The sequence below is a fragment of the Oxyura jamaicensis genome, chromosome Z (assembly GCF_011077185.1).
Source record: "Oxyura jamaicensis isolate SHBP4307 breed ruddy duck chromosome Z, BPBGC_Ojam_1.0, whole genome shotgun sequence".
NCBI lineage: Eukaryota > Metazoa > Chordata > Aves > Anseriformes > Anatidae > Oxyura > Oxyura jamaicensis.
The window spans coordinates 39759245-39777349 of record NC_048926.1 but is presented as its reverse complement, the minus strand read 5'-3'; the positions used below and the strand labels follow the sequence as shown (position 1 = coordinate 39777349).

Genomic DNA, 18105 nt, shown 5'->3' with positions numbered 1-18105 from the left:
AAATACTCTGTGTAAGAGGCTTTGGTTATTGCTTCTGTTAACTAAATGCATACATCCAGCATTTTCAGAGAATGTGCTCCAAAAATCTGTTGTAAAGAAGAATTGCTGTTCTTCACCTAAGCACTCCATCAAGAAATTTCTAAGTTACACATTAAGGCGTAGAATTCAAGTTGCACATTGTGTTTTGTAATGTAGGCTTTATGTAATCTAGACTAGCTTTCAAATGTGTTAAAGATATTATGCTTTAAGCTTCTGCTTTTGTAGAAATAAAGGAACTTTTAAAATGATTTAAAATTTTGATTTTAGTTTAGCTTAAATGTTCTTAAATCTTAACAAAATCTTTTCAGCTTTTAAATTGTCATAGGGCTATTGGAGCTAGAACATACAGTTTTAATGCATGGTTACATCTGTACTTAATACCTTTCTCAGTGATAATACAAGTTATTTGTCATAAGATTGCATACTAAACTCTCTTAATGTTAAAAATATTCAAAATTCTTAGATTGAAGAAATTAATCAAGCTTTCAGAATGAAAAAAGATGAAGAAATGGATAGACGAAAGAAAATAATAAGTGCTCATAAGATGATAGAGGAATGGAACGATGAACTCAGTACAGTGAACGACTGTGAGAATCTTCAGCCACAAATTGATGCTGTTAATAAGGAACTGAAACATTTACAAGGAGAAAGGGCAAACATTGAGAGCGATATTAGTGATGTAAAAACAGAGAAAAATAACCAGGAACGGGAAAAGAGAAGTAAGTTCCTTTTTTTTTATTTGATTTATTTTTTTAAGACTGTTCCTACAACATCTGCTTGTTGTCCTGCTGTAGTAAAATAACTTGAGACATTTACCTCAAGCCTCAAAGTTGTAGATGGCTACTTTAGTAGCCCTCTTGACTGTTCTATTAAAAGTAACAAAACCAACTTTAAAAATAAGAACACTTAAATTCAAAAGTAGCAATTGACTTTAAAACTACTCTTACAAGAAACTAGTTTCCCTTGATCCGTGCGTAAAGAAACTGGTTTGCCAGTTTTGTTTGTAAATGAAAGTGTGTACTTGCAGTATGAAGGGGGGGAAAAAAAGCTTCTTTTGAAGATGATCTTAAAATGATCTCTGTGGCAGTATATTACTATTGATGCTGGTTTGTCCTTTTTGGATGAACTTCAGCTAACGTTAATTTCAGTAAATTACTTCAAAGTGTCCTGGGGAAAGACCAAGTGACTAGAGGAAGAGAGGCTATTTATTTTATTCAAGAGGCATAAAAATTATTCAACCTCTGCTTCTCCTTTGTACCAAATGCTTTCCTACACAGTCTACCATCACATGTTCATTTTTCTGAAAACACGAAATAACACTCAGAAATTTCATGTTGCTAGACCCACTGTTTCTTGGGGTATTACTGGTTCTAAATATAACTGTAGAACATGAATTGAAGAGAGATACTTTTAGGACTAAATTCTTATGTTTTTTTAATATAAATACTGTACTAACACATTTCATTATGCTTTGGATCATTATCATTTTATTCTAGAATTTTAGTTTGAATAATTCTTAAAATTCCTTTAGAATAAGTGGGATGTTGAATGTGGGAATAGAAACTCTAAATTCGTATATTCTCCTGTCAGCCCTATACCTGTGGTAACATAGTCAATAAATATTTGAAAATACTGATTATAATGTGTTCTTACTTTGGACTCTGTTTAAGAAACTGTCTTAAATCACAGGAATAATTGATCGCATTGGACAACTTAATAATATAATGAGTATGAAAGAAGAGACTCTTAAAGGGAAATTTCAAGATACACACTCTGCTCTTATGTGGCTAAGAAAGAACAAAGACAAATTTAAAAAAACAGTTTGTGAGCCCATGATGCTTGTGGTAAGAAAAAATTTACATCTATATCACTAACCAATTAATTTCTATTTATGCTTGCAAGACTTTGGGAATTAGTTCAGAACTTATAAGACACCTTGAAATTAACTGCCAATTGCATGCAGTATGTATTGGTATGGTGAACTCTGTGTAGTTTTCATTCCTTATGTAGTGTAATGATACTCAGTTCTGAGTAAGATGAGGTCATACCTTCCCTCTCCCTCCCCTGCAAGAAGTTCTTTCTTAAGGTGCATGCTGCAGATTTCCTCAAAAGTACATCGTGTTACTTAGGTTTAAGTGGCTTCTTAAAAATATAGTGGTAGTTGTAACTGAGTGCTCCCCCCTTAAAGCACCATCTGCTCAGCAAATATTTCACCATATCACTGTGCTCCTCAGATGTTTTTGTGGTGTGCTCTGCACAACCAGCTACAAGTACAGAAAAAGTCTACTCCTACTATTTCCTCTTATTACCAGATATTCCAATTCTTTCTGTAAGATCACATCAGATTAATTTTGCAGATACCTTAATATGATGGCCTTTGCTTTTACCTTAAGGCCTCATTAATATAATGTCTGAACTGTGTTCTGTTACATAATGTAAGTTAGTCTCGTTTACTTACAAATTTTAGTTTTCAAATTGCTAGTAAGTTTATCCAGCCTTTTCCTATCTTGAGGTTATTAAATTGCATGGTTCTGTGTAATTTTGTCTTCATTTGTCATGGATATAATGTCTTAAATACTGGCGAGTTACTGCAGAATTCTAATATTAACATTCTATTCAGATATTAAAAGCTTCATTCATATTTTATCTTCTTTACATTATTTTTTAACTTTTTAATTTAAGAATTTAAAGACAATCTTTGTCTTTCTCGGGCTTCACAGTTCTTTATTCATGTTTGTCACAGAGAACTGCATGTGAATAATATGTGAAGCATGGAGTTCTCTATATTTTATTTGTTAGCCTTGTTGCTTCTAAACAGTATGGTATCTTTACTAGTGCTGGAGCAGAGCCACCAGACATGAAATGGTGGTGGCTGCAATTATTAAATGGAGAGAAGAGGAAGGCAGTGTGTTAGAGACAGCGGCAACTCCTGGAATGCTCAAAACTAAACACAACAATGTGAGATAGTGTAGATTCCATCCAGAGAAAATTGATTGCAGAAAGATCAGGAATATGCTTTAAAGACATAAGTTTTTTGTTTTCATTACTCGTAGGCTCAGATATCATCTGACTGCTGGGGTGGGAAGGGTTGTTAAGTTCAATTGTATTAAAACAGTCTCTAATCATTACCTGTTCTTATCTTTTTTTTTTTTTTTCTCATGTGTGAGCAGATCAATTTGAAAGACAGTAGACACGCTAAATATATTGAAAATCACATCTCGGCCAATGACATGAAGGCTTTTGTTTTTGAGAGTCAAGAAGATATGGAACTGTTTCTTGTGGAGGCAAGTAGGCAGTAATTTTAGAAGTTGATTGAATAACAATTAGGAGACATACTTTGGAGTATACTACTCTTTTTGTGTTGGCTGCATAGAGGTATAATCAGTATTTATTGTACTTGAAGCATCCTAGGAAGCATTTGGATGCTTCAGCTATTTTGGAATATGCCCAGGATGAGAGGCATGAGGCTTTTTCTGCTCTTCCAAGCTTGATGAAAATCAACATCTGGAACCTTTATTGGAAAAGACATCCACTTGCTAGTGTGTTTGTGCCATGTTGGCTAGTAGACATCCATCCACCTTTGCTGCTGATTGCAGTATCCCCTTTCACTAGGAGCACTCTCCTACAGACCTAAGTTGGGAAAGAAAGCACAATATAAAATTTGATTAGTTTTTCTTTCAAATTAATAGAGGGGTTTAGGATTGCAGGAGGGTACTGAGTCTGAGTTATTAAACTATGGTAATACCACGGCAGTAGCGAATACAGAATATTCAAAGATTTTAATTTAGAATAAGTAATAAGTAAGATGTTTTTCAAAACATATACCAACTGAAGGAATGCTGAAATATGGGGAAAATATTTCTCTTCAGAAAAAACTTTTGTCTTTCTTGACAATGTAATAATTACTGAAGAGGCGAAAAAGTACTGATAAAAGGAAATGACAAGAGCAGGAAGCTGTTAATTAAGTACCAAGTATTTCCAGTGCCTCCTGACTAAAATGGCAATCTTATTCCTTAAAGATAATGGTCCAAGCAACAAATCAGACTTATTATTTTTCTAATGCTGCTCTTTCCTGGAGACATGGGGAAATTGTGCCCATTGAGAGCCAGACAGATGACGTAGGAGAAAAAAAGTCACAAGACAGGACATTAACTGTCATAGTGCTTCCCAGCTACTCCACAGAGTAGTTTGATTAATGATAAACTACTCTGCAGTTTTTGAAGACCTATTATCTCTTCTCAGAAGCTAGTCATTTTTATAGGTGAGCTGTTTTTGTCTGAAGCTCTGGGCTGCTTTAGGAAGCTAACCTGATCTTTCACGTGTATTTAAGGTAAGAGCCTCTGTGGCCAGTGATCTGCCATTATCTGTGCAAAACAGCCATGCAGCCTGAAAGAGGGGTCTTCCTTAGTACATCCATGCAGACTACAGCCTAGCTTAGCTATTAAGATTCAGCACATGGCACTGGGTTTGAATGCTTTATTACAACTAATGTGTAGTATTTTTACATATAAAAATAAGCTTTTGGAGATCATAGTCATTCTTGAACAGGAGGAGATTTTTGTAGGTTCTTCCATAGGTTTAAGTAGTTTAAAATAATTCTGAGTTAGTGAAATACTTCTTAAGAATAATATATGGTCTTCACATAGAAAAGTTTTCTGTTCTTTTTAACCAAAAATGTAATTTATTTATATTTAGACACGTGATCATCAGAAATTAAGAGTGAATGCTGTGTGTGCACCTGCTGTATCATGTGCTGGAAGCTTACCTTCAAGACCTATTGAAGAATTACAGTATGTATCAGATTATATCAGTGGGGAAGGGTCTTAAATGTAGTGTTTTGGTGGTCATTGCTATGTATTATGGTTTTTCCATGCAAATAAAATTCTTACCAATTTGGTTTGGGATTAGTGGGACTTCTCTGACCCTTTAGTAAATTCAGCTTGCTTTTATTATTTTTTTTTGTAATGCTTGCTTTTTTTCTCCTCTTTAGCCAATATGGATTTTTTTCATATTTACGAGAGTTGTTTGATGCTCCACTTCCTGTGATGAGTTATCTTTGCTCCCAATATCGTATTCATGATGTCCCTGTAGGAACAGAGAAGACCAGAAACATGATCGAAAAGGTGAGATGTAATAAATATCACAAATGCACCTGTCAACTAAAAGTCTTATTTCAGGAATTCTTTGGCAAGCTAATGTGGATATAAAAAAGCATGTTTTGTCCTTTTATTTGGAGTTCACAAGTGAGAACAGTTCATGATATACAAACAGTTGATGATACTGCAAGACATTTTAACAAATCCAATAAGCTTACTGCATTCGTGGAGCAGATTATCTTGGGTGTCATCATGTGGCAGTTGCAGGGCAAGCAGGCGATCAGGCCTAGTCAGCATGGGTTTACGAAGGGCAGGTCCTGCTTGACGAACCTGATCTCCTTCTATGACAAGGTGACACGCTTAGTGGATGAGGGAAAGGCTGTGGACGTGGTCTACCTTGACTTCAGTAAGGCATTTGACACTGTTCCCCACAGCATTCTCCTCAGGAAACTGGCTGCTCATGGCTTGGACTGGCGTACACTTTGTTGGGTTAAGAGCTGGCTGGATGGCCGGGCCCAGAGAGTTGTGGTGAATGGAGTCAAATCCAGTTGGAGGCCGGTCACTAGTGGAGTCCCCCAGGGCTCGGTACTGGGACCAGTCCTCTTTAACATCTTCATCGATGATCTGGACGAGGGGATCGAGTGCGCCCTCAGCAAGTTTGCAGACGACACCAAGTTAGGTGCGTGTGTCGATCTGCTCGAGGGTAGGAAGGCTCTGCAGGAGGATCTGGATAGGCTGCACCGATGGGCTGAGGTCAACTGCATGAAGTTTAACAAGGCCAAGTGCCAGGTCCTGCACCTGGGGCGTAATAATCCCAAGCAGAGCTACAGGCTGGGAGATGAGTGGTTGGAGAGCTGCCAGGCGGAGAAGGACCTGAGAGTGATAGTGGACAGTCGGCTGAATATGAGCCAGCAGTGTGCTCAGGTGGCCAAGAAGGCCAACAGCTTCCTGGCTTGCATAAGAAACAGCGTGGCCAGCAGGTCCAGGGGAGTGATTGTCCCCCTGTACTCAGCTCTGGTGAGGCCGCTCCTCGAGTACTGCGTTCAGTTTTGGGCCCCTCGCTACAAGAAGGACATGGAGGTGCTCGAGCAAGTCCAGAGAAAGGCAGCAAAGCTGGTGAAGGGTCTGGAGAACAAGTCTTATGAGGAGCAGCTGAGGGAGCTGGGGCTGTTTAGCCTGGAGAAGAGGAGGCTCGGGGGTGACCTTACTGCGCTCTACAGGTACCTGAAAGGAGGCTGTAGCGAGGTGGGGGTTGGTCTATTCTCCCACGTGCCTGGTGACAGGACGAGGGGGAATGGGCTAAAGTTGCTCCAGGGGAGGTTTAGGTTGGATATTAGGAAGAACTTCTTTACTGAACGGGTTGTTAGATGTTGGAATAGGCTGCCCAGGGAAGTGGTTGAGTCACCATCCCTGGAGGTCTTTAAAAGACGTTTAGATGTAGAGCTTAGGGATATGGTTTAGTGGAGGACTTGTTACTGTCAGGTCAGAGGTTGGACTAGGTGATCTTGGAGGTCTCTTCCAACCTAGACTATTCTGTGATTCTGTGATTACTTTGCAGAAGGCTCAATGTCTTTCACTCGGGTGTTGTTCCAAGTCAGTTAGATGGAATTGTTCATGTTATAATAACTTCTGCTTTAAGTGTCTGAAATATTGCGGGCAAAATTCCAATCAGTTAATAGTACATAACAAAGCTGACCTGGAAAGAAAATGGGTGGGTGGCTGGAGAGTCATGGTTTGTCCTGACCTCTTCTCCTTCCACCCCTGCAATGGAGTCTTAAAGCAATGATTAGGAAGGTGCTTCTTTCTTACTTTTTGTACACCTGATGTTCAGATTCCTGCTGCTACAGCTGTGCAACTTCAGTCAGAATTAGTATGATAAGTAGGATAAAAAGGCTTCAGATTCAGAGTAATTTCCCTACCTTACTCTTACATAGTCTTCCAAGCTCATAATTGCTGGATTGTAATGGGTAACATGCATGACTGTTTTCAACTTTAATCCTTATTCACTTATCTGTCCATGCTGGACTCCTGTTTTCTATCTTGTATAAAGAATGAACTGTCCAAGTGGAAAAGGAATTGGCTGGGCTCTCTGAGAACAATGAAAGTTGTATTTTTAAGAATCTCAGCGAACAGTCTCTTTAAACAGAGAACAATTCCTACCTGTTTTGTTGGGATAGCTGTTGCTCCTTCCTGTCTTTTCTGTTTCTCAAGCGCTAAGTATGAGGAAGAAACTAGAAGTGGAGGGAAACCTAGATAAAAAAAAAAAACAAAAAACAAAAAACACCTTTCTCTTCATGCTTTTTCGAAGCATTTCCTATTTAGAATGTCACTTCTTCCACTGTTTTGCATTTATTACCTGATGAAGCAGATACCTGTGTAATAGGTCAGAGTTACATTAACATAGACCATTCAGAATTACTTGGTAGGTACTCTGTCCTTTCCTGAGCTCTGTGAGCAAGTGTAAAATCACTGATACAGCAAGAAAGATAAAACTAGTATTCTAAACGTGTTGCACATGGCATTTTCTCAATTAAGCTTTGTGAAGTTTTTTCTGCTTTTATTACTTTTGATTGAGAAATGCAGTGTTTCAACACTTTATTTTATATTTCTCAGAAAGTTTTAGTTTAAAAGGAGACCAGTTTTTATAGAGCTGAACATGTGGAAAAGAATTGATGGGAATGTCATTAACCATGGTATAAGCTGTAAAGCAAAATAAAAACAGTTTGCAGTGTCCAGGAGCCAAGTGAGCACAATATTGGAGGTGCTCTTTATATAATCTGAAAGTAGCATTAGTCAAATTTATTTTTGTCTTATGGAGTCTCTTTTTGCTCTTCTTAGTTTACTAGGCACTCTGCATTCTTTTTGAAATGCTGCATTACCTTGTGTTATGGTAAACATTTGGTTATTTATAATACCCTGTTTGACCTGAGTCATTTAAAAACAGTTACTCAAATATTTTTATCCCCCACAGTTTTTTCCTACAAATATGCTTCCTTAACTGAAGCTAATGCTTTACAGGTCACCTTATGGTTTCCTCTATTCATTTCTTAGTGCTTTAGTTGTTAGGTAAACAGGCTATGTTTGTATGCATTTACACCTAGTACAATGTTTATTTATGGTACAGTGAACAGCTGCACAGGTGCAGATGTTAATAGGTTTCACCAAAGCCCATTTTTGTAATATTGTTAGAGAAACGTATAAAAGCACGTAATAGGGTTAGAAGTAACTTATCCGTCAGAATAATTGGAAGCTGTTTGATTGTTTATGGTAGTATAGGCTGTATGATGGTATCTTAATAGTTCTTTGCTTACTGTTCTGAATTACAAGTATAATGATGCATTACATGTTACATCAGCTTTTTGCAAAATCTCGTTAACAAATCAGAATTTTGCATAAGCTCACATTCTTTACCCTGGATTTCATTTAGTTTAGTCCTTGTTCTGAAAAGCATTGCCTTAATGAACGTTTTTGTCCAATGAGTATTTTTCATTTTTTAGGTCATACAAGAAACCAAACTTAAGCAAGTATACACAGCAGAAGAAAAATACACTGTTAAAGTATCTGCTTACACAAACCTAACCTTCTCTACTAACATGTCTCTGAGAGCAGCCCAATTTCTAACTAATTCGGTGGATACAGATGAAAGACAGCAGCTGGAAAAACAGCAGCAGGTAGGAATTTGTTTTCAGATTGTGTATGATGTGAACCGCTACCCTTTTATTGTGCAATAAACATAGCCAGTTTCCATGTGTTAGTATGGTACATTTATAACAAGACTGCTAAAGTTGTGTTTTCTCTCACTTCAGGGTATCAATTGCACATTACAGTCATTAGATACGCAGTTGACAACATTGTTTGAGAGACAGAAACATCTGGAACGCAGAGACAATGAGCTCAGGCAACAGAAGAAGGAGCTCTTAGAGAGAGGAAACAGAAGAAGACAGTTGGAATCAAAAATTGCTGTGAAGTATGATAGGTAGGAAACAAATTGTGTTATGTGTGAAATGAGAACAATTTTAATAACAAATATATATTGCGCTCCACTTACTGGAGTGTGCTTTTAATATAAAAAAGTACTTAAGTGTCAGATATGTCATAATCAAGATCAAGAGGGTGCTTAGAAATAGGGATTAAGATAGTAGTTGAGACGCCATATAACAATATCCTAAATAATTAGTAAAATTATAGTATTTCAATGAGAAATCATTGCATTCATTTACTTAGATTGCCATAGCCTTCTCTCTTGGTAGCACTCATCTTGGCACACCAGAAGAGACTTGTTGGTAGTATGAAAGGCAAACGCAGCTTTAAGATCCTTGGGGCAGTGAGGAGGGCACATAGCATAGATGTATGGAGGCCAGTACTGAGCAGCATATGCCAGGGAAGGATTTTGCTGGCCAGCAGTGTGTCCTTGCCAAGAGGGTTAACAGTGTTCTTGGCTGCCTTAGGCAAGGTACTGCCAGCAGGTCAAAGGCCTTACTCAAGTCCAGGTAGACAATAACCACTGCTCTCCCCTCATCCATGAGGCTAGTCATTTTGTTGTAGACCTTATTAATTTAGTTAGAAGCTTATCAACATTCCTGTCATCTCATCCTTAGATCTGCATGTGTAAGTGTGGGTTTTACACTTGGAGACACCTGACCCCATGGTCTCTCTGGAAGCTGGCCTGGACTCCCATGTTCCCTCTGATATCCAGCTCCTGTGGTCTCATCCTTAGAGACCAACACATGCTTGACTCCCCAGCCACTTCATCTAGTTGCTAGCTAGTCTGGCTTGATCTTTGCTAAGGACCAAATGCTCACTTATGTGCCAGGTGTTAGCACCATGAACTGATGGGCCCCCAACCTGTGGTGCTACACCTGTGGCTGGTATTGAAGTCCACACACTCTGGTCTCCATAGCTGATGGCACCACAGATGATCAAGTCCTCTGACTTGTGATCCTGACAGTAGTTGCTTGCACTTAGGCCCCCATACGCACATGTGAATGCTAAACAAACATGAAAAATGACAAATGGAATTTAATGACAAAGAGCAGACTGTGCTGAGTGGGCATGGGACATGACTGTACAAGTGTATCAACCAACCAATTGTTGATGTTTAACTGGTCCCTTGGTGCCTGTATCCCTCTATTTTTCCACTCTCATCCTACCCAAGTCACTTAGATCCCTTGCTTTCCCTGCCTTCAATTTCTCCCCTCAATATCCCATAATAAGTCCTGTGCAATTGTGAAACACTTTCTGCTGCACCATATAATGTGTGCCATAACCATAGGCATGAACTTGTCACAGTACAGGGAGTGCTCGGACTCACCTTGACGGGTTTTCACACCTGGCCATTGGGGTTGAGGCTGTCCTGGAACAGGATATCCTTTCCTCCTCATCTTTAATTTGGGTTCATGCCAGCTGCGGTGTCCCTTTGCTCCTCTGGGCTTGTGGAGATCGGCCTTTGATAGGCAGATGACTTTTATGATGGATCTGGGAGTAGCCAAGATAGGGCATTATTTGAGCTTCCCCCGTCTGCCATCATCTCTCTTTACTCCTTTGTGGGTGTGCAGGTAAGCTTTTATTATACAAACCAACAGAAAGCGTGCCTAGATTAAGGTAAATGACATTCCCTTCATCTCCCATCATCCAAAATCTGGTCATTTCATCATAGAAGACAATCAGGGTGGTCAGGTATATACCCTTGGATAGTGCTTGCTGACTGTTCTTGATAACCTTCTCATGCCACTAGGAGTGTTTTTGAAGGGGACTTGCTCCAGCATTTTCCCAGGGATAAAAGTGAGAAGACTGGTTTGTAGTTTTCTGGATTATTGTCTTAATGTGTTTGGCCTTTTTTTTGAATGTCTCCATTTGGAGCCCTTTGCAGCTACCTAAACAGCATGATTATTTCATTTGAAGTTCTTCGTAATTAGGCAGTTTTGGTATTTAAAATGAGTGAAAATTCTAATTTGCTGCAGTAAGTGGAGGAAGCTGAGGGTGCAGTTTTTACTTAGTAGTGTGTGTAAAAGAATTAAGTAAACATCTAACTCTTGTATGCTGTATTGTTGTGAGCAAGTAGTAGCAGAGGAAGAATGTCATCCTTGCATTGACATTAAGTCTGGAATTTATAGAAACCATATGGTTGCTGAGAGATGCCCTTAATAACCTAAATCAGAGTTTCTCTAATTATGAAAATCTTTGTGTTTTGAGTTTCTTAGGTATAAACTTCATATATGGGGAATGCATCTAATGTGTTTGGAATGTTTAGAAATGCAAATTCCTATTCTTGCTTACTGTTGGTTTATTACGTACAAGATTAAGAATTCTGGAATTTTTCTGCAATTTATTTTAATTAGGATTAATCATGTATTGGTTCCTCCTACAGTATAAAACAACTGGAACAAGATTTTATCAACCTAGAAGAGGAATCTCAACAGGCAAATGTAAAGATCAAAGAAATAAATATTCAAAAAGCAAGACTTGTTTCTGAATTAATGCATCTCATAAAGGTATGTATTTTTTTTTCATGGTATATGCTTCACCAGCGTGAAGACTCTAATTCATGTAAGGAGTTATGCAACATTTGGATGTGTTACTGTAAATGTTTACAAGCTACCTTGCTTGAAGATAAACTTCCTTTAAAGCTTGAATGAGCTTGCACCTGTTTATTTGTTGGTGACAAAAGTCTTGTGTGGACTGATTCAGTAAATACAGGAACAAACTGTGTAATCATTTCAGTCTGTACTTTTCTAGAATCTTGTTTATTTGAACTGTTTCTTCCTCTTAGTTAGTAATCTACTTTTTTAGATTGTTGTTTTTATTCAAAAAAAAAGAATAATCATTAGTCTGCTAGAAGTCCGCCTTACTGCTAAAACTAAGGAAAACATGAACTCTTCCTGTACCCATATGAAAAAACTGCCCTGAAACTGTAAGGACCCATGACTGTGAAGGGGGGCTAGAATCAGGAAAGTACTTTCAGGCTCTAGTGTCATGAGTTACTTGTTTTTTATTTCTTTTTTTATTTTTTTTGATGAAAAATCAAAAAAAAAAAAAGTAAACCCTGTGTGTTTGTTACTTCAGTTCACCTTGTAAGCCTGAATAACGGGAACTGCCAGAAGGTGAATTACGTTAGTTTGTTTTCTGAATAACTAAGGAGCAAGAAACAATTACTTTTAGTTCTAAGGGAAACTGCTTGTGGCTTTGCACTTGGCAAGAAATGGTGCTATTCTGGATACAACTTTGACCCTGTATGCTGTTCTTTTGCCATGTCTTACTAATGTTGAAATGTTTTCTTGCTTCCTACTGAAAAGAATTGAATGTTCCCTCTGAAACGATGATGATTTCAGTACTCTTCAGTTGCTGGTATTTATTTATTAAAAAAAAAAAATTTCCAAATGGATGAGCTGTTTGTTTGATAGCCCTGGACAGCAATGATTGAAGTGTTTGAGAGAGCATCTTTCAGTCAGCTAGCCATAGCAACTCTGAAAATGCCAAAGAATGGCAGAAAACATCTGCCATGTTAAAAGGGTTTTGACACTTTCATGTTTAGTGCCCATTTCCCAGTATGTAAACTGTCCAAGTGCTTTGCTATTGTAAAGGCAATTGAAGTAATTTATTGACTGTTGTAAAACCTGTCTGAAGGAGTGTTCTGAGTCTTTTTTCCCTGGTATAAGAAACTGTATTTGACACATACTGTATTATTTCTTAGTATACCAAGGTGAAGGGCAGAATGGATGGTTTTTGCATGAAGTAGCTATTGACCACAAAAGATGTCTTTGTATCATTTTGTGTATCAGCTTAATCTTTACAGCTTGTGTGCTGTAGGAAATATGTGCTAGTGCCTATAGAAGAGATTAAAATGATCTGTTTCAAGAAAAATGTTTTGGCATATGGTTTATTAAAATTATTGAAACCCAGGCATTTCTGTTCATTCCCAAACCAAACTTCATGCATGCTTCCAAGTTTATGGGAATCTTTCAATTTTGTTTTGTAGTTTTTGTAGTTGTGCTAGCTGTAGGCTATTAAGGTGACAAAAACTTTTTTATTATTATTATTCTTACGTTTAGGGCATACTCACTTCTGCCACAGAAGGAAATTTAAAATATTTATGGGATTTTTGTGTTTGCATGGTAGCAATGTGATCTGTTTTCTAAAGAGGTTATATGTGGGTTATATGGAACAGTCAACAAGAGTGATAGTCTGCGTGTATATTTATAGAAATATACAAGGCGGAGTAGACCTGGTGAGAATCAATTCTTTACAACCAGTTAACAGAAACAGAGTTGTTCCACTGTTTCAAATAATAGCTTAAATTTTACATATAGTTCTCTTGTGCTGTTGTCTTGAATAGGCTTACCTTCTATTTTTCATCATCTTTAATTAAAGCTCTTTCCCCTTGGCTACTCTGATAAGTTCAAAATTATTTAAGTGGATTGGAAACAATGAAACTTATTCTATGTCTAAGTTAATGCTGAAGAAACTTTGTGTTAAAATGACAAGTAGTAAAGATCTCATACATTGGCTCACTATTAAGTTTGGAAGCGAACACTGAAATATTCATCCTGCAGGTCCCATAGGTTTACAGTAGGAACTTTGTGTGCCCTTACCTTAAGAGAGGGGGGTCCTTTCTAATATATTATTTTTAAAAAGAAAAAAAGTTGAACCTGGGTTCTCAGTGCTTTATACGTCTAGGGTTGAAGCTATTCTTTACATAGGCAAGAAAATGTTGGGTGATTTTGAAGTTTTCCAGACCATTCCTGTGGCAAGCTCACTTACAGAAATGATGATTTTAATGTCAAAGTTGCCTAACCAGAGTGGGATTCGCTAAAGTCTGTTATAAAACTTCCAAAACAGAGCCTCCATCTGCACTTGTGCGTTTGTTCAAGTTACAATGCACAAGGACTGCCTCTAAATGATTACTGTACTGAGGGGCATCCAGAGCTTTTATGCTACTTAGTAGATTTTGATTGTGTGAAGACCGTGCTTTTATATTCATGGGTAAAAGAACATGAAGGGAGAATGTCACAGTTCCTGCCATGTACTTTACATTCACTCACTCTTGTGTTGCCAGTGAGAGAGGCATGTATTTTATGTGCTAATTTCTTGATTTTTTTTTCCATCTCTGGGTATGACGCATGGAATCCGTCAAAATCCACCTGTTGGATTTTGTCTCTGAGAAAGAATTGAGATGACTTTACCTTTTCTGGCACTTCATATGGAAGTATGTGGTGTGGGGAGAGAGTATATGCTTTTTTGGTATAAAATTGTTTAGTTGCAAGTGATATCTGTATGCCTACAGATTAAAAATGTGGGTGGACTCCGTGTCTTGAAGAGTTTGAGTCACCAAAAAGTCACCACCTTTTTTTGTATTAGATCTGAAAAATAACTGTTTCGAAAAGGTGAACACAGCATGGGATTATATGCTACCACTAAAAAAAAAATGCATGGTGTCTGAAGCTTGATAGTAATTATATTATTTTTGAGTTTCTACTGGGGAGGTTAAAACAAACAAACAAATATTTTTCTGTATTCCTATGCAGCATTGTGTATCACTGAACATCCTCAAAACAGATTTGGTTCTTCAGAGCACTGCGGTGGATGCTGAGAAGAACAGACTAGAATCAGAGTATAAAGCAGCAAGTACGCAGCTAAGAGCTTTAGAGGTAACTATTTCTGTGAATGATTGGATATCTACCATTAAAGTATCTTCTAAGGAAGCCTTTATAGTGTAGAAGAGCATGCTTCTGTGCCATTCTTTAGGAATGGGCATTAATATTGTTAAATACTTAGCTTTGATTTCAGTGGTTTGATTCATTACTTCAGCATCTTCATTTAAAGCTGAAAAGGAGGTTTTCCTTTCTCAATTAAGATGTCTAAACTGCCATGAAAACATGATAAACAGTTATCGTGTCCTTCCTCAATGTTTTAACTCTAATGCTTAGCCAGAGTAAAAAGTCTAGCTATTTTTTGTAACTCTTCTCCTTCTTCTGAGCCTATCATAGATAACAGTACTCAGTCCACGTGGTAGATACAGAGTCAAAAAAAGTACTGTGTTAGGGTCCAGCAGAGCTACTTTGAGCTTTCTTTCATAGCTGACTTTCTCATACTGTAGTTAAATGCCTTTTTTTGGTGGACAGAGAAGAGGCGATAACTAGTCCTTTGATTAATCATATTAGGCAGCTATGCAGTGTTCTGGTTTAGAAAAAGTTTGAGGAACTGGTTCCACAGGAAAGAGTACTCTTACAGAGGATGTGGTTCTTTTTAGTGGATTAGCATTTAGAGGTCAATTTGTTATTTGTTTAGTAAACACACAATTTTTCAACATACTAGAGAAAAAAAAAATGTAAAACTACAGGATGGTAGGTTTGTTCCTAATCTTGAGAGACTCAGGTTAACAGTAGTTTAATGCTAATTCAGTTTGATAGAAAAAGTAATTGCGGTTAAGTTGGAAAGCGATTCAAAAGCTAAATGATTTTCATTTTTGTTTGATAAGCAGTTTCAGAAAAAATGACCTTGGGATATATTTAGAAAACCGCTTGGAGGCATAGGTATCATCACTTGCAGGACAATCAGAAAAAAGAGAACTTGAGCAAAAAGTGTCTGGAAAGCAGAGTCAAGTCCAGTAGGTTGCTTGGAAAGTCATGGGTTGCATCAGACCTCTCATGCAATGCAGGTGTTATTCAGACTATGAAAATCCAATGCAAATTGCTACATCACTGGAGCTCAGCAAGTAGTAAGAATGTTATATATTACAAAGCCATGAACCACATGGGAATAGTCTGTAAATTTATTTAATATTTTTGTTCTGTCTGTCCCCATCTTTTTCACCCTTTAGAGATTAGTTTTGGGTCGATGCTTAGGTAGGTGTCTGGTCAGGTAAATATACAGGACGTGTAAGATGAACATTCTGATAATTCTTGGTTAAACAAAAATTGCTTCCTTTCTTAGTGAAAAGGTAGTTAGGTCAGTTGAGGTTCCCTTAGTCATTGTTACTGCATTATATTCAGCCACTTAAGTAGAGGAAATGCTATAGCAGAGCTTGTTTTTTTGATGGTTGCTTTACTTGATTTTAGGAACATTAAAACACAACAGTAACAAAACCCTAAAATTAATAATCTCTGTATTAGAACTTGAAGAAATGTAACTGCTCTGTAGGAAAACTTTTGAGTATTCAAATGCATATTGAGTTTACCTTTACATCGAAGTTCAAAACCAAGCATCCCCACGTGCTCGCAATTAAGTCTTTACCCCCTTTTTTTAAAAAAAAAAAAAAAGGTTTTTTAAAAAAAGTTTTTTTTAAAAAAAAAAGTTTTTTTTTTTTTTAAAAAAAGGTTCTCTTTCTTTATTGCATTGTGAGCTATGTATGTTGTGCACACTGTTTTTTCTCATATTTTGTCTGCTTCACTCTAACTTCTTAGTGGCTGGCTGTGACATTTTTTTCTACATCAATTCTGTGTTAAGGTAGTCTTGCTCCAAAGCTGTCCTTGAGGATGCCATCACAACAGTGTGTAGAAGTCTTGTTAACAGTTGCTTTATGCTTTTATAAAATGAACCTGCAAAAAGTAGGGTACCAAGCAGAAATAGAAGTAAGTATGTTGAATAAAAACTAGGAAGTGAAAATAAATTGAAATTTAAATGTTATTAATCCTCTATTTGATCATCAGAGACTTTCTTAGGTCATGTGCTGATTATAATGCATTTATTAAAATTGAAATGGTGGGTATCAGCCAAAGAAACTGTGAAACTTAGCACTTATTCATGGTGTTTATCTCCCAAGCAATTTTAAGTCTCTGTAATATATAAGTAAATATCTGATTAAGATTTGAAGAAAGCACAACCCCCCCTCATTCCATCTAGAAGATCACATATGTTCCTTTTGTGAGGGCTTGACACTGGGATACCGTGGAGAGAGCAGCATGTTTGTTGCTTTATGGGTGTTTTTTTTTTTTTTTTTTAACCACTTAGGTGTAAAGGCCAAAACAGTACATGTTTTTGAACAAGTCAAGTTAGCAACAACAGATTTCTGGGGTATATAGTTTGTTACTGCAGTTCAAGTGGGAACCTTGGTGTTAGTTTAACAACTTCTTATATTTAATCTGTTTAATGAGACTAAGAAGCAAATCTGTGTTTTGTGACCTATATTGAACATTAGGGAGAATTGTTAGTCCCATCTGCTTATTAGATAATTGGCACAGTTGCGTGCATGTTTATGGTGATTGTTTGAAAGAGTCTTGCTAATTGACTTGCTTTGATAGCTTGCTAATTTTTTAGGTTCATTTGGTGTAAATTTAAATAATTGGTATTAGTATTCAGTATGTCATTGCAGCATTTGTTCCTAAAGCCAAGTTTTAAGAAAACGCAAATTCTGCTTTCCTGTGTATAAATTTGCAAACTTTAAATAATTAAATACTGTCACCAGGCATGTGTTCAAACACTAATTCATGAGAAAACATTGGGTGCTGGTAACTGTGTTTTCTTTAACCAGCTTCTAATTTTTCACAAAACCAATTGCACTACTGGTAAGTGCAACTGAATACAAAACACAGAATGTAAGTGGGTTCTACTGTTTGGTAAATGCCTTTCAATAAGTTGTAATCACAGCCCTGTATGGAATTTTCCTGAAGGACCAGGACACAGGTCTTTCCAAGTTGGTATGCTGTTGGCTGAAGCAAAATTGAAGCTTTGTCTGGGCTACATTGTCTTTTGTGGTAGCCTCTCTGTTCAAAGTAGTAATTCTTTCTACTTATATTTTTGCATGGGTTTTATTGAGGCACCTTCAGAAAGTGCACAGGAGCCTTTACGTGGCAGTGCACTTCTGAGTATGTAGGAGATTCAATGCTCATGTTTTTTTTAATATTATTTAACTTAGATTTAGCATAGGCCTATGACAAAAAACTGGCAAAACTGAACGAAAATTGAGACTTGCCTTCCTGATGAGCTGTCATTGCTTTTATTCTAGCTTCACAACCACATCACATATCTATTGCTT

General features: G+C 37.2%; 1 protein-coding gene across 3 annotated transcripts in view; it reads left to right on the top strand.

The window, feature by feature from the left end:
• The window catches only part of SMC5 (structural maintenance of chromosomes 5), a 48864-nt gene that overhangs the window by 16149 nt on the left and 14610 nt on the right, over nt 1–18105 (top strand). For all 3 annotated transcript variants that reach the window (XM_035310840.1, XM_035310841.1, XM_035310842.1), the window contains exons 9-17: nt 503–758; nt 1729–1883; nt 3210–3323; nt 4735–4829; nt 5030–5162; nt 8633–8806; nt 8942–9111; nt 11503–11626; nt 14657–14779. In XM_035310840.1, the coding sequence (XP_035166731.1) occupies nt 503–758; nt 1729–1883; nt 3210–3323; nt 4735–4829; nt 5030–5162; nt 8633–8806; nt 8942–9111; nt 11503–11626; nt 14657–14779 (1344 nt within the window). The remainder of the gene's footprint in view (nt 1–502; nt 759–1728; nt 1884–3209; nt 3324–4734; nt 4830–5029; nt 5163–8632; nt 8807–8941; nt 9112–11502; nt 11627–14656; nt 14780–18105) is intronic.